The sequence below is a fragment of the Pleurodeles waltl genome, chromosome 5 (genome assembly GCF_031143425.1).
Source record: "Pleurodeles waltl isolate 20211129_DDA chromosome 5, aPleWal1.hap1.20221129, whole genome shotgun sequence".
NCBI lineage: Eukaryota > Metazoa > Chordata > Amphibia > Caudata > Salamandridae > Pleurodeles > Pleurodeles waltl.
In genome coordinates, this window is record NC_090444.1 from 1401921187 (window position 1) to 1401937917 (window position 16731).

General features: G+C 40.1%; 1 protein-coding gene across 3 annotated transcripts in view; it reads left to right on the forward strand.

Moving 5' to 3' along the window:
* Positions 1-16731, forward strand: part of COL12A1 (collagen type XII alpha 1 chain) — a 307200-nt gene that overhangs the window by 171596 nt on the left and 118873 nt on the right. For all 3 annotated transcript variants that reach the window (XM_069235673.1, XM_069235672.1, XM_069235674.1), the window contains 6 exons: positions 5859-5978; positions 8232-8378; positions 12018-12134; positions 12954-13100; positions 13769-13843; positions 15384-15523. In XM_069235673.1, coding sequence (XP_069091774.1) covers positions 5859-5978; positions 8232-8378; positions 12018-12134; positions 12954-13100; positions 13769-13843; positions 15384-15523 — 746 coding nt within the window. The remainder of the gene's footprint in view (positions 1-5858; positions 5979-8231; positions 8379-12017; positions 12135-12953; positions 13101-13768; positions 13844-15383; positions 15524-16731) is intronic.

Sequence of the window (16731 nt, forward strand, 5' to 3'; positions counted from 1 at the left end):
CTCTCTTAGATACATGTGAAATACCAACAGGGAAACAGGATTCTTCTACTGAGAATGCTTCAAAATGATTGACTTTTCATTCTCAGTTCCTCATTTCTGTTAAGAAGGTAAATGTGCTCTATCTTTAGATCCTATTTCCTGCCCCTTGACCTTTCCATCCTTCCCTTTCCCTTCCCTTCTTTATCCTTTTGGTTGGTCTGGAATATTGGGTGTTGGAGACTTGGAGGTGGCAGCTAGTAACAGGCTGTTAAGCCAATTACCACTACAGAGACATACTTTTTTAAAGAAGATGTTCACTTACTTCTTTATTTTGCCAAACTATCCCTTCTCCCACGGAACTCTATTTCTACTCAAAGTGCCGCTCAGCAAACTCTCCATTAAAACAAAAAAAAATTACCACTATGCATTTGCCAAAATACAAACTCATTAGCTACAGCAAGCTGTTTCATTCATTTTACTCATTGAGCTTTACCCCAGGTTATTCATTTGTTTTCAGGCAGAATGACTTCGTTATTTCATTGTTTGCCCATTTTGTCCACTTCTGCTACTTCTTGTTGAGCTGCTGATGTTCTCCTTGATTACATTTGACTAAGGTTACTCACCTCAGCAGGAACCTTTATTAGTTGGAGCATCTGTGAGGTTGGTTGTGGGCCAGTATTCTTCATCTAAGCCATGAGTTAGTGTAAGGAAATGCCTCCTTGGCATGGTTACCCCCTGACTTTTTGCCTTTGCTGATGCTAAGTTTTGATTTGAAAGTTTGCTGAGGCCTCCTAACCAGGCCCCAGCACCAGTGTTGTTTCCCTAACCTGTACTTTTGTTTCCACAATTGGCACACCCTGGCATCCAGGTAAGTCCCTTGTAACTGGTACCCCTGGTACCAAGGGCCCTGATGCCAGGGAAGGTCTCGAAGGGCTGCAGCATATCTTATGCTACCCTGGGGACCCCTCACTCAGCACAGACACACTGCTTGCCAGCGTGTGTGTGCTAGTGAGGACAAAACGAGTAAGTCGACATGGCACTCCCCTCAGGGTGCCATGCCAGCCTCACACTGCCTATGCAGTATAGATAGGTCACCCCTCTAGCAGGCCTTACAGCCCTAAGGCAGGGTGCACTATACCATAGGTGAGGGCACCAGTGCATGAGCACTGTGCCCCTACAGTGTCTAAGCAAAACCTTAGACATTGTAAGTGCAGGGTAGCCATAAGAGTATATGGTCTGGGAGTCTGTCATACACGAACTCCACAGCACCATAATGGCTACACTGAAAACGGGGAAGTTTGGTATCAAACTTCTCAGCACAATAAATGCACACTGATACCAGTGTACATTTCATTGTAACATACACCCCAGAGGGCACCTTAGAGGTGCCCCCTGAAACCTTAAACAACTACCTTGTGTAGGCTGACTGGTTTTAGAAGCCTGCCACACTCAAGACATGTTGCTGGCCACATGGGGAGAGTGCCTTTGTCACTCTGTGGCTAGTAACAAAGCCTGTACTGGGTGGAGATGCTTATCACCTCCCCCTTGCTGGAACTGTAACACCTGGCGGTGAGCCTCAAAGGCTCACCCCCTTTGTTACAGCACCCCAGGGCATTCCAGCTAGTGGAGTTGCCCGCCCCTCCGGCCACGGCCCCACTTTTGGCGGCAAGGCCGGAGGAGATAATGAGAAAAACAAGGAGGAGTCACTGACCAGTCTGGACAGCCCCTAAGGCGACCTGAGCTGTAGTGACTCTGACTTTTAGAAATCCTCCATCTTTCAGAAGGAGGATTCCCCCAATAGGGATAGGAATGTGACCCCCTCCCCTTGTGAGGAGGCACAAAGAGGGTGTAGCCACCCTCAGGGCTAGTAGCCATTGGCTACTGCCCTCCCAGACCTAAACACACCCCTAAATTCTGTATTTAGGGGCTACCCAGAACCTAGGAACTCAGATTCCTGCAACCTAAGAAGAAGAGGACTGCTAAGCTGAAAAACCCTGCAGAGAAGACGGAGACACCAACTGCTTTGGCCCCAGCTCTAACGGCCTGTCTCCCCACTTCTAAAGACACTGCTTCAGCGACACTTTCCCCAGGGACCAGCGACCTCTGAATCCTCAGAGGACTGCCCTGCTCTAGAAGGACCAAGAACTCCTGAGGACAGCGGCCCTGTTCACCAAAGACTGAAACTTTGAAAAAAGGCAGCAACTTTGAAACAACTTGCGTTTCCCGCCGGAAGCGTGAGACTTGCTACTCTGCACCCGACGCCCCCGGCTCGACTTGTGGAGAACAATCACTTCAGGGAGGACTCCCCGGTGACTGCCAGACCGTGAGTAGCCAGAGTTGCCCCCCCTGGGCCCCCACAGCGACGCCTGCAGAGGGAATCCCGAGGCTCCCTCTGACCGCGACTGCCTGCTTCCCAGATCCCGACACCTGGTAAAGACTCTGCACCCGCAGCCCCCAAGACCTGAAAGATCGGAACTCCAGTGCAGGAGTGACCCCCAGGAGGCCCTCTCCCTTGCCCAGGTGGTGGCTACCCCGAGGAGCCCCCCCCCTTGCCTGCCTGCATCGCTGAAGAGACCCCTTGGTCTCCCATTGATTTCTATTGGAAACCCGACGTGTGTTTGCTCACTGCACCCGGCCGCCCCCGTGCTGCTGAGGGTGTACTTTCTGTGCTGACTTGTGTCCCCCCCGGTTCCCTACAAAACCCCCCTGGTCTGCCCTCCGCAGACACGGGTACTTACCTGCTGGCAGACTGGAACCGGGGCACCCCCTTCTCCATTGAAGCCTATGCGTTTTGGGTACCACTTTGAACTCTGCACCTGACCGGCCCTGAGCTGCTGGTGTGGTAACTTTGGGGTTGCTCTGAAACCCCAACGGTGGGCTACCTTGGACCTTACTCCCCCAAGGAACTGTTGAAAATTGCACTGTGTCTAGTTTTAAAATAGCTATATGTGATTTATGTGAAAACTGTATATGCTATTTTTCTAATTCAAAGTTCCTAAAGTACCTACCTGCAATACCTTTCATTTGAAGTATTACAAGTAAATCTTGAACCTGTAGTTCTTAAAATAAACTAAGAAAATATATTTTTCTATACAAGAACCTATTGGCCTGGAATTGTCTTTGAGTGTGTGTTCCTCATTTATTGCTTGTGTATGTACAACAAATGCTTAACACTACTCCTTTGATAAGCCTACTGCTCGACCACACTACCACAAAATAGAGCATTAGAATTATCTTTTTTTGCCACTGTCTTACCTCTAAGGGGAACCCTTGGACTCTGTGCATACTATTCCTTACTTTGAAATAGTGCATACAGAGCCAACTTCCTACAGTTAGGTATCCAAAACATTATTTATATTCTCTGTATCAAGTATTATTATAGTGAGCCATTTCTTATTTCTTTTATGCTTTTAATTGTAATAGCCCAGTGTCCTGTCATAATTAGACGTTCACATCACACTCCATTTCCTGCACTCCAGTAGTTCTTAACTTGTGGTGAGGTGGACCCCTGGAGTTGCATGAGGCCAACTCAGGGGGTCGGTAACTGTGTTACAAAACTAAATAATATTAAAATGATTAGTTAAAATTAATAAAGCATATACAAATAAAGAAGCAAAACAGAAAATGTGATTTAAAAAAAAATAATCTTTGTGATTTAAACAAAACAGTTCGATGTTTAAGCATTTACTTGATGTATGCTTGTTTTTGTATTTTTTATGTACTGTTTCGAAGCTCGAATTATAGGACTTGCATTGGCCGGGGTTCCGCAGCTTTCCATAATGACACAGTGGAGGTCCTCGGACACCAGTAATGATTCAGTAGGGGTCCTTGGATACCATAATGATTTAGTAGGGGTCCTCGAATACCAATAATGATTCAGTTGGGGTTCACAGAAGTCACATTTTTAAGAACCGCTGTTGCATTCCAAACACTAAGTCACAGGACACTGGGCAGTTACAACTTCAAGCACATGCAACCACAGTGCTTTTTAGTGCAAATCCTATATTATTTAGTGTCTGCCCAGACTCCCACGTATTGGATGCCTGTTTTCTCTCCAGATTGTTTCCTCATCCCTTTTGTTTTACATATTCCCTGTGCGTGGTTGAAGTCTCAGGCAGCACTGGGAGTAACCTAAAACATTGTTACTTAAAAAAATTTCTTCAGGACTTTATTTCATCAACCGATATAAACTGGTGCTCATTTATAAATCAGCCACATATTCAGATTTCATCCCCGAAGACACTTCTGAACCGCTAGCTCAGCTCACTAACTGGTCATCATCGTGTCTAATCGCAGAATTCATGAATCATGTAAAAAAATCTTGCCTTTGTAGATCTTGTCTTCTGTGTCCATTGCATTGCACAGCGCCCCAAATAAAGTGAAACAAGCCTTCCAGAAATGTATTGTCAAACTGAAAACGCTGTTTAAAGTAGTGTGGGTTGAGATGTTTCAAAAGCCTACAGTAGGTGGAACAAAAATTGAAATAATTACTCAATGAAGTGATGGCCACCAATGTGACTTTTGCATGTAGGTTCTTGGGGTGAGGAGATAATAATTGACATTTTACAACTAAAGCTATGGAAAATTCAATACTATGACTTGCACTGTCATTTCTGAGATTCATTGTCTTTGCCAATGTTTGTTTATTTTTTTGTGCAAACGCATTCAGTATGCAAAACAAAATGACAAAAACATTTTTTAAAACATAAAAATACAGGAGTGGCACACTTGTCTAGGCATCACTGCCACTGAAGTGTGCTGCTTGTTAGGCAGGTGTGCATGTGTGCTCAGGTAAAATGCTGTCGCCCACAGTGCAAGAGAGATTGGGTTGACCCACTGCCCTATGCTGTATGCTGTGGAGGGAGCAAAATGTGAATGAGTCTTCAACAGAACAATGGATAAAGAGAGTTTAACAAAAAGCCCTTGTCTTATAGATATATGTGTGTATTTCTATTATGGTTTGGAAATATGGGGCTAGTAATACTGTCGACCAGACTTTAGAAATTGCTTTCATTTGAGGAAAAATGTGAAACCAGATGAATAGAATGGCCATATGATATCAGAAGGTTCCTGGCATGAGGTAACTGCATAGATGTATTACCTAGAGAGTACTAGCATCACTGTTTTCTTGACATTATTTGCCTTAATAAGTGTCAGTCCGTATTTTAAGCATTTACCGGTACTGCTTAGCATCACAAACACAATGTTGTACATGTAAGTAATAAAAACATCAATGACAACCAAAATCAGACTTATTAGTAACACGTGCAAATGGTGGTAGAATAAGTCTTTCACGGAAGGTTACAAATGAGTGGCACAAGGATATGAAGGATGGGAGTTTCATGAAATAAGTGTGGAAGGGGAGTTAAAGCAGACAGGGTCTTGTGGTGCAAGTAAAAGTTCACGACAAATGGGCGAACCATGCAAACTTATGCACGCAGCATGAGATTTAATACTTAAAAGCAACACAACAGAGGGGCTGAGGTGGGGTGGCAACAAGTAATTGATGCCAGACCCTAACAGAAGAACCCAGAATCGATTCCTTTGTTTGATAGCTGCTGGCAGATGAGTTTGGTAGTGGCAGTCCGCTGTATTTGAGGGCAACCAGCATTGCGTGGTTTCACTAATCTGCAGCCAGCATTCACATGGACCTTTGTTCTATGCTACATGACAATAGGATAGGGGCGCTGGTTGAATAATGCACAGATATGTTAAGCGCCAATTCTTTTCTAACTTGTTACCTCTGACAGTAATTGTGCTGTGGGTCCTATTCGTTCTAGCGCCAACATCTGTGAGACTTGGAAAGTTGCTACTGATCAAATCATTGATGACTTCTGTAATGACAACAACAACGATAATAATAATAATATTTTTTTCAGTTGGGCTCCTTGCACCTCAAAACTTGCAAGTATCAGATGAATGGTATACAAGATTCAAGGTTTCCTGGGATCGTGCTGCATCTCCTGTACTCGGCTACAAACTAGTGTATCAACCCAAAAGTGAGTAAATGCACATCTTGGAAAATCCGCTTCTAGAATGTTATCAAGTGTCTAGTTATGACGTCTTTGACAATGCAAAGTGAACTAATTCGAGATGGTTGGTACATTTTCAGGTATGCAATGTGTGCTCCAGCTTTTTGGATTGTCTGAACAAAAGCATGTTTTCTTGCCCATTCTCCTCTATTTTGTTCATGGTCCCTGAAATATTTCTTCTCTGTTGTCCTTACACATTTTAGCTGCTACTCTATGTTTATTCAGTTTTACTCTCGTCGCCTTTCTGTAGTGACCTGGGTGTGTAATTTATGGAGAGTTTAGTGCCATCCTCCATGTTTCTGCGAGGGCTCTATTCACAGGATGCCCACTTGTATGCCTGCATTACAGTAGAGTGCATAGATCTGCAAACTACTGTCATTTTTATTGTATGCTCGAAAAATCAGCTAAGCAGCCAGTGAATAGGTCCATGAGATATTGTTCCACTATTGGAGATTGTTGGCACACCTACCCAGTCTCTAAGTAGACAGAAACTTCAAACTGTAAAATATGATACCCATTGGTTTGCAAAAATGTAGGTGACATATGAAATTGGTCACATACAGCACTACGAAGCTTGTATAGGATATCTATGCAGTGGTAAGATCAAAATGTAACATATATAAAATTATGTAATTAAAAAAACCATTGTACTTATTTTTCATTTTCCTTTCTTTATGAAATAGTTAATGATGACAGTTTTCATAAACATTCATAACTGATATGTGCTCAACATTATTCTCTTAGCTAATTCACATTTTCACTGGGAAATAAATAGAGCACGACCGGCCAGTATTTGGAATCAGTGTACTGCAATTATCATACTTTCAACATATATCACTTCCTAGGCTGTTAGAGTTTTTTCAGCTCAAAAGGATACTGCCGATTCTCGAACCACATGATATTGAAGTCAAATTTGATATATAAAAAGCAAAGATCAAAGAAACTCAACAAAAATGACACATGCATTAACCACAATGCTGGTTAAGCCAGTGACACAGTTGTATGGCACATAGATGAAAATGTTCACTTTTAAGCGTCTGATTAAACATCATCGAAATCTGAGGGTGAATATTAGATATCATAATGTTGTGAATGTTTGGTTTATTAGCCACCACGATTTTGTGGCTATTAATTGAACAGTTTAGTTGCAGTGTCACTAACACAATTCCACTCTCTCTATAAGTGGTTTGCCTGCACTAACTGTGGAACAATGGTTATTGCAAACATGTTACTGTCTCTAGGCACACAGAACAAGAGGACTTAATTGTTTCTTTCCACACTAACCTCTGATGAGCATTAAGAATAACTAAAATACTCTGGTTTAGACTTACTAACACTTTGTGCTGAATTGCATAATAAAAGTGACGAAAGCCAGCGCAAAAGCAGGAATGTAGGCTGCAGTAACCCTAAACTGCACTATGTGTCACTTTGCTTTATTTTGCTTTGAGACTGTACCATGGGAGGTACGTGGACATTCCCACGCAACCACTCATGGCTTTTGGTAGGGAGCCGTATTTACTGAAAAGGTAGGCTGAACTTTGTGAAAAAAATTATGCTTCCTCTTATCAGATGTTTCTTCTCTCCAACCTAAATTATGTATAGAAATAGTATTTTGTATTGGAAAGGTGTCCTTCGTATACAAACCCTGTACTAGATAGCACACACCTTTGCACTATAGTACAGTGGTGTGTGAATGGCATTCCTACTTTGGTTGCTGTGCTGCATTGCATCATAGAGAGAGCAGAACGGTGCCATCTCTATTAAAATATGGTGCTGTTTTTCTCTCCCTCTCTTAGAATACTTCACAAGGAACCTATTTGCCTTAGATTATTCTAATTATTCTAAAGGCAAGATTAATTAACACATATATCATAGTTCAAGTAGAAGCATATATGCATTTATTACAACATCCACAATACCAGCTATTGTGCAGTGCGAATAAGCAAACACACAGTGTGTACGATGAGCAAAAAAGAGCATAGCGTACAAAAAAGAAATTCACAAACTAATGTTTATTGGTGCCTCCGTCAAGTTCTAAGCACTTCTTTGAAAATTCTGTGATCATACCAAAACGGCACATTTGGCTTATGCACCAAGACTTGTTGTTTTACAATCAATTCTCTTAGTAGTGCTCCAGATGTTTACCTGCAAATGAATAATCATATAATATGATTGTGTTAAGCAAACTCTTAATAACTTTCTGATTTCTTCCTGTTATAGATGCCGATGAAACAATGGAAGTGTTTGTTGGAGATGTGAATACATACCAGCTGCAGAATCTGGTACCTGGCACTACCTATGATGTGCAAGTGTATGCACAGTATGAAACAGGAACGAGTGGACCACTGATCGGTGTAGGCACCACATGTAAGTTATTTTCATGTTTATAGAACAAATACACAATGATGTACCAAGGTGCAGCAGTACCTCTAATTTATTATGATGAACAGTAGTGTAAACCGTGTCCTCTAGTGGTACTTCCCCACACTAAAACGTAAAGTGCCAGTTTGAGACCTTAAGAGTTGTGCCTATTTTGTAATTCTTGGTGCTGTGTGGCAGAAACAAGAGACGGTGTAGAGATGATGTCTTGAACTCATTGACTTTTCTGCTCATTTATATCTAACTCATGAACACACACTCTATCGGGGTACACATATGTATAATAATTAGGACATGTGACCTCTCTCAGGAAGAACCTGAGGGAGGCTTATGGTAAATCCTAAATGCTGAGGTAACCAGGTGCTCGCAGTAGAAAGACATCCTCATAGTTACTGCCAACACATCTGGAACTCCTAGCATCCACCTTTCTCTCTTCAGAATCCCAAAGGCTAAAGAGTGATAGATTGTGTGGGTGGTTCAAATATTTATGAAGTTTGATAAGGGCTCATGACATTTTTCTAAATATTAAAAGCAGCTCCCTTGTCACCTTTGATTTTACCCTTTCTGTTCCTTCCACAAAATATTAATCATATAAAATGAGAGAGCATAAGATGCAACAATGAAATGTTACAAAGATCGCAAATCACAAGTCTTCAACATCAGAGCTTCCTCTCAGATTAGATCAATTTTACAGTCGATCAGAAGAGAAATCACACCAGTGCATAATCAGACGTTAAGTAGCAACTATAAATACTGAAAGCAAGGTTATAAAAGGCTTCAGTATACATTTTGAATCAGTATTCCTGAACTAACAGACACAGCACCAATCTGATTTTTCAGACATGCATTACAATTTTTTTAGGAAAAAGAATATTAATACCAGCTTTAGGTATCCCATACCACTAGAATTAATGATCTCAAAATTAGCAAGGTTGATCATTCAAATATCGTTCGAAATATTTTCTTAGTGGATTATCATTGCTGCAAATATCGACTGTTTATTTTCTGAGAGAAGCAGTACATGCTTTCCCAAACACAAACAGGTATTGCATAGGGCAGCGGAAAATCACGTTTTCCTCACACATAGAACTAGTTCACCAAAGGTAGAAGAAGTTCAAGCTTCAGTGATAGGGATGCACCTATGCTCAGCACAAGTAGCAACAGTGAACTCTTATATGACTCACAGAAAGTGCAGCCTGCATGGGTTTTAATTACACAGAACATTGTTCCTTTAGCACACACAGAATGTTTGATATGAGCAATATCACACAAGATGTATTACACACAGACTCACACTATGGCAAGCAACAAAGCTAGCTTCCCTGGCATGTGAAGAACCTCGAAAGTAGCACTGCGAATTCTGGATGTACTGCTAGTAAACTGTAGCTTGGTGAGAGTGTGCTTTAAAAAGTACATATCTCATTCTAACAAAATCATGAAATGAACTAATCCAAAGTGTATATTAGGCTTGGGTTTCGTGCAAGGTATAAGGGCGGCTGATTTCCTGTAGCAAAGCCTAGCTAATTAAACAAAGCATTTGCCTAACTATGAATAGCTGTATCGCATGCGGTGTTCATTTTGGCCTTAAACCTGCCACTGCATTTCTTCTTAAGACACAATTCAAATTATTAAAATGGGCGTCTTGGCAGCAGACATTTTCAGATGAATACTAATGAAACTTCACCAGAAATCTCAATTTGGAAATGAATCCTCCAATAACACACAAAGAGAATCTTTAGCACACAATGCACCTAAATATAAAAAGGCATTCTTCCCTTGCTCTTCTTACCCACAGATTCCTAACAAATGCACACAACACGACTCATCTTGCAGTCATTAACTCGTCCCCTGCACTGCCGACTAGAATGATATGACGTTGTTGGGAGGCGTGAATTGAAATCTACATGTAAGGGAAGAGGCTACTTAAAAAGTGAGGGCCCTCATTTTATTTGCATTGCGGTTCTCACAAATCCAACCCCATCTTGGGACATGAGAGAAAAGGGTGTATTCTAGGAGACAAAAAGGCAACCTACTTTTGCCTCCTATTTTAACCTCAGGCTGTGGCATCCTGCACCCGAGATAGGATTAATATCGCTGCCAGTAGGTCCTGCTGATTCACAAAACCAGAGTCTTTGTGACCGCTGATTGGCTTTTGGGTGAGTTCAAACCCTATCCGTGATTCAGTAACTTGTTACCAAATTGCAAAACAGATTTGCAACTACACATGTCGAAAATTGAAAGGGGCATGTTTAGTGTGTCCCTTCCAATTTGAGATTTCTTATGGTATGTACCAATGGTTAGTAATTACAATTGTGCTCACCATTCATTGATAGGTTACCAGCACCTCAAATAAACTTTTATTTTTCTTTATTTAACTTTATCCCATTGTCCTTTAAGGAAACAGGCTTCATTTAAAAAAAAATCCTTTATTTAAAAGCAATCACAGACATTGCGGTCTGTTGACCCCAGCATGCCACTATCTCTGTGATGGCACTGACTAGTAGTAGGTTGCTACTTACGACATACCTCATACATATTACTGAAGTAGGTCAAAATGCGAACCCCTACGAATCCGAATTTTACAAACCAGCATGTTTAAATATGTTGATTCACAAAAAAACAAAGCATTTGCTATAAACTGTTGCTCAAGTTGTGACCACTTTTACCAAATGCATTATACAAACATAAGGGTCTGTAAGGTTTAAAAAACAACTGCTAATATCTTCGGATTAGTAAAAATTTCTTAAAATCGTGTAGAACTGAATCAAAATCAGAAATGAAGACTTCATTTTTAAATGCTCTTTACTAGCATCGTCACCCTGAATCCTGAATCTTGAGTTATCTAATATGTGATAGAACACAATGAAGCAAATTGCATTTAATTTCCAGTAAAGCTGTTACTGGCTGCTAATAATGTATTGTTATTAAAGTCTGAATGCCCAAAGAGAAATAGAATTTAACTCCTATAATCTTATGCCTATAATGCCTTTTGTGGAATTAGGATAGATTTCCGTGATTACTCTTGGATACCTACCCAATTTGTAGATATCCAGTAGTCAAATATGAAATAATTGTGGTTACGGATGTAATTAGTGTACATTTCCACAATCAAAACTGTAACACAAATGTGCATTTGTACCTGCAATCATTTTATACTTTTTCCTAGTGTTTAAAGCCCTTCCTCTAAACACCCTTCGATTTTGTGACATTTCCTTCTCTTATTTTCACCCTGAAAACCATTTTTCTCAAGTTCTTGACAGGCAGGTTTAGAGTGGGAAACTACTTGTGCAAAGTTTGTATATTCACTATCCTTTAATGGTAAACCCACCCAGGAAGGTCCATACCCCCAACCTTCATGCACAAAAACTCCATTATACTGACATAAATTCCTTTCCGGCAAATCCTATTTGTGCCGTCACATTACTTCAATTAGGGACTCAAATTAACTTTTTTTGCACACCTAAGGTGAACTAAGATTGGATTTTTTTTTTTAAATCATTCCCATTGTTTCGGACTAGTTTCCAAAAAGGAATCGCTGTGTAGGATCCACACTGTGCCAAATGGAATCAAAGGATTTATTTATTCCCACCATTTTCACAGTAGCGATCGTAATTTTGTTTCTTTCAGTGTACCTTAATGTGACAGATCTGTCAACATACCAAGTTGCGTGGGATTCATTCTGTGCCCGGTGGACGCCACACAGAGCAGCAACGTCATACAGAGTGAAACTGAATCCTGTTGACGGTAAATCAAGTTATTTTCTGTAATGCATGGAGAGAATGTATGTTAGGGTCACCTATTAATTTGTCTGTTAGATTACAATCATCACTGAAAGGATGAGAAGTACACACATCACCTGCTGGATTTGTTTTCAGAACGACTGTGAAGCTCTGTATACATTTTATTTCTAACCCTGCATTTTGTTGACCAATGTCTCGGCGACAGTTTTTTACACAATTGCACTCGCACTCCCTACCAAATTTGTTAGCTTGTATGTTTTAATGTCTATTTCGTTTTATTTTACTAAACCTATAGTTGGGAAGCTACACAATTTGAGGTAGATGTATTATTAAGAATGAAACAAATAGGGTAATATAGTGACCAGAGTGGTGTTGCTCCCATCTCTTGGTACTAGAACCTGAGTGGAAGTCCCCAAGCTCTGTACTGGAAACCCTCACTACTTTCATTAATAGGAAGTCGATTTCCATATTGTGTAATTGTTTATATGTTATTTTTAACATTCTGCACCCTAAAGTTCACCATCAAGCAAATATGTCTATTTGGATTATATGATCCTGACTGTAATTTGTTAATCAACTTGGAATTATTTATTGAAATCAGAAACCAAGCATGCACTCTGTATGAGATAATGTTTAAAATAAAGAAAATATGCTATGTAGATATATTGGTAGACAGTAAATTGATCATAGAAATATGGGCACACAGTTTCCCGTACATACAGTCCATGTACCCCACTCAGTGTGAAATGTTGTCCAGTAGATTGAGATGTTAGAGGAAAATAGATGTACATCAAAATTTGTAATATGCATTTTGATTTTGTAGGATCTCGAGGACAGGAAGTAACAGTCACTGAGTCCGAATCTTCATACTGCTTCCAGGGCCTGAATCCGGATACAGAATACACAGTCACAGTCTTTGTTCAGACTCCTAACCTGGAAGGACAGGGAGTGTCAAAGAACGAACGCACATGTGAGTGAAAATGGGGACCCTAGTACTGTGCAATTGCACTCTACAAGTAGGCTAAAATGTCTTTCTTATAGGTATAGAAAAACTGACGTCCATTACACTTTAAATTGACACATAGCCACCAATCGGGCCAAACCTCAATATTGTAACTGACACATAATGTACTGACAAGGCTTCACTTCCCTTATGAATAGGATTTTATACTGCCCTCTCCTCCTACTTGACTTGGCACAATGCAGGTGGCTAGGACTGGCATGCAACCTGTAATAACTTGACCTGGCAGGAAGTTCTAAAAGATGGATTTTTCCTGTGGAACTCTCTAAGTTTTAACTCCTTTAAATCCCTGAGAAATGTTTTTCATCAACAATTTTGAATATCCAAGGAAAAGAGAGAGAATTTATTTTTACTGTTCCAAGCCAAGGGGATAGCACTAAACATAGTGGGTTGTTTTGTACAGCTACTAGTCAAATGCGAGAGTGACCAATGCTTTGTATATGTGCCAAATCACAAATAAGCTATTAAAAGGTAACCAAAAGCCCCTAGTTTATTTTTAGAAGATGCTGGAACCTGAACCTTGATCAAAACCTTGAATGTTTCCTTTTATTGCATTATGCCCAGTTAAAGCACCTTCTTGATTATAAATCCATATTTGTATCTCTATTTTATTTCAGTGGTCAAACCAACTGAACCACCAACGAAACCTCCAGCCCCACCTGCACCTCCTACAGTTCCACCTGCACGGGATGGTAAGTGAAGAACAGTTCAAAGACTGTTTAATCAGTTAGGACTTTGATTCATAGGTTTTTGCACTCCTATGTCCAGCTTAGGTACAGAAAGAAAAAAATCGTCAGCTGCAAATAGCATAGACCTGATTCCCAGACTCAAGATCTGTGGAAGTTTATATCCACAGGTGTAACTAACGCTATATTACAGTGTTTTGCAGAAGTAATTTTACATATAAAGGGCATAACATGAGTACTCCACTTGTTCAGGTCGCTGTTAGGAGTGACCATAAGAACCACATAAGCATGTGTTTACCCACAAATGAGCATACCCACAAAGTTTTATCTTTGCTGTTATGCACATTCCTTTCCTATACTAATATCCACTGCGTGCGCAAAGTGTAAAAGTTGATAGAACTTCCAGAAATTTCTCAGAGTTGAAAGGAGAATAATTTCTCCAAAGGAAAATGGCTATTTATTACCTCATTTGCTCAATCAAATTGTCCATTCTGTAGTTTATATGGAGGATTGGAAGGTCCCACAGACATCTACATCATGCATCGATTTTCTGTTCTTGCTAAATTCCCAAAGTCAAAAGCTAAATCAGAGGGGTAAACCTATGGTGAGTGGATTCTGAAATGAAGTAACAGAAATTTAGCTCCAGTATTTGCACCTGAGAAAAATATACACCACTTAATGATGGAGTGACAGTAGAAAGCAAGGTGATGATGTCTGTTTTCCCAACCAGCCATTACTATTTCACTATGCACATTTTAGCTGGATTATTTCTTTAAGCAGCATTGGTCATTATTCAGTTACACTTCTCTGCCTCTCTCTTGTATAGAATGTATTTATTTTGGTCAATAAAATGATTTCAGATTTTTTTTTAATTGGCTGGCAATGGAAACATATCCAGTTTGTAGACGAAATTCTAAAACCTCCTCAGGAGACCCTGAGGTAGTGGGAAAGTGAGATTTCCTCCAGCACACTCTTTACAGTGGAAAAATTACACAAGCAGATTCTGACAAAACACCTAGAATCCTCCACTTCCTCTGCAAATTCGAAAATGTGATATTTATTACTGTAGTCTAATCCTTGCCCAAGCTGGGCGTGATTCAGCGAGGTACATTTACACCTTCATGTAAATTGACCATTATTTGCTATTCACAAAGGTATTTTACGACTAGTATCTCTATGACTGCGGAGTCTCTGAACATATAAACATAGAACAGTCTTATCTTTTCATGTGCTGAGGCTCAACAGAGTTAAATCTATTACTCATAAAATACCTTTGTGAATATCAAAGGATCATAACGTTTACCTTTGTGAATCCGGCCCTAGGTGTGTAAACTTCAAATGCCCATCTCTACAGAAAAAAACGCTCTGTTTTAGGTAGGTAATCATTGAGAAGATTTCATGTGCCAGCAAATGAATAGCTTGTGTGAAGTCCACGAAACGCAGTTTTTTTTGCAAAAAGCAAAGTAGCCAGCTGAAAATATCAATTCATTCTATGTTAATCATTGTCAAATACAGGCATTCATACAATTTCTTTTTTCCTATTCAGTGTGCAAAGGCGCTAAAGCAGACATTGTGTTCCTCATTGATGGTTCCTGGAGCATTGGCGATGATAACTTCAACAAAGTGCGCCAGTTTGTTTTTAACACCATTGGAGCCTTCGATGTTGTCAATCCAGCGGGAATTCAGGTGGGTCAAGCTATTTTTTCAAAACTAGTCTTTGAAAAACTTTGAAGCTAAGCATTAAACTTTTATGTTTTCCTAAAATATGCTTTTCATGTCATTTTATGCACCAGTAGGACTTAAAATCATGCTCTCTATTTTGACTACACTTCCTTATTGTATTGGGTTTACAAAGGCTGTAGTTTTCATCTTCTAGCTCTATGCTATTTTCATATTTGCTCAAATATGATTAAAGCATTCAGGCTGTTCTTCATAATATTCAATATCTAAATGTATTTTGTCACAAAACACTTCCCTCAGTGCGTGCTGTCTTCAATCCACCTTCTTTATGTATTCCCTGTCAAGAATATTTTAACTCACGCTACTAATCCGGGGAGTGCAGGAAAATGATAATTATTTCCCTTACCATGCAAAAGATAAAAAAGGTGAAAACCCTGGGCTTCTGGTTCGACTCAGAACTCCTGCCTCAAAGCAACCATAAAAAATGCAGACTTTTAATTAATGCTAAGAGGTTGTCTTTCTCCTTCTAATAAGACACTAAATGAAACCGACCATACTATTCCAGTTAGACCTCTGCAATATGCAAAATCCTGAATAAGGGGACCATGTTTTGCCTGAACCTAAAGATCGGATCACACAACCCTACTTCTAAAAGACCTCCACTGCACACACCTGGTCAAACTACCACTTATATTTTTCCATAACCCATTATTAATGGAACAACAATACCTGCATAAACTATATACCAATGCATTAAATGCCTTAGTACATGGCCAGGATAGGCTGAGTAGGTTACCCAATCCAAATTCAACCACAAGAAGGGACAGGGAAGAAAGCACAGAAATTCTGAGTCTAACTTCGGAATGCCCATACCTGTCTCTGACAGACATACTTAGCCAGGTGTCCTTCAAGAGAACTCTGAAAAGGCACACATAAAAAAAAAAACTTACATATTCCTACAACCATAATTAAAGCCCCCTCAGCACTAGAGGAACTGGACCACACGTTTTTCTAGATCCTGTTTAAAGCTGTATAATCCAAGAGTAGATGTGACCCCATGCAGCGATAAAGTCTTAAACTGTCCAATCAATTGAAGAGATTCTTTAGTCGGATCTGGGTTACCAGATTCTCAAGCAACAAAAACAGGCCAAAGAGTGATGCATCGCAAACCTCTGAAACATTTATCTCTCTCTGCCTATAACCTGCAAAATATC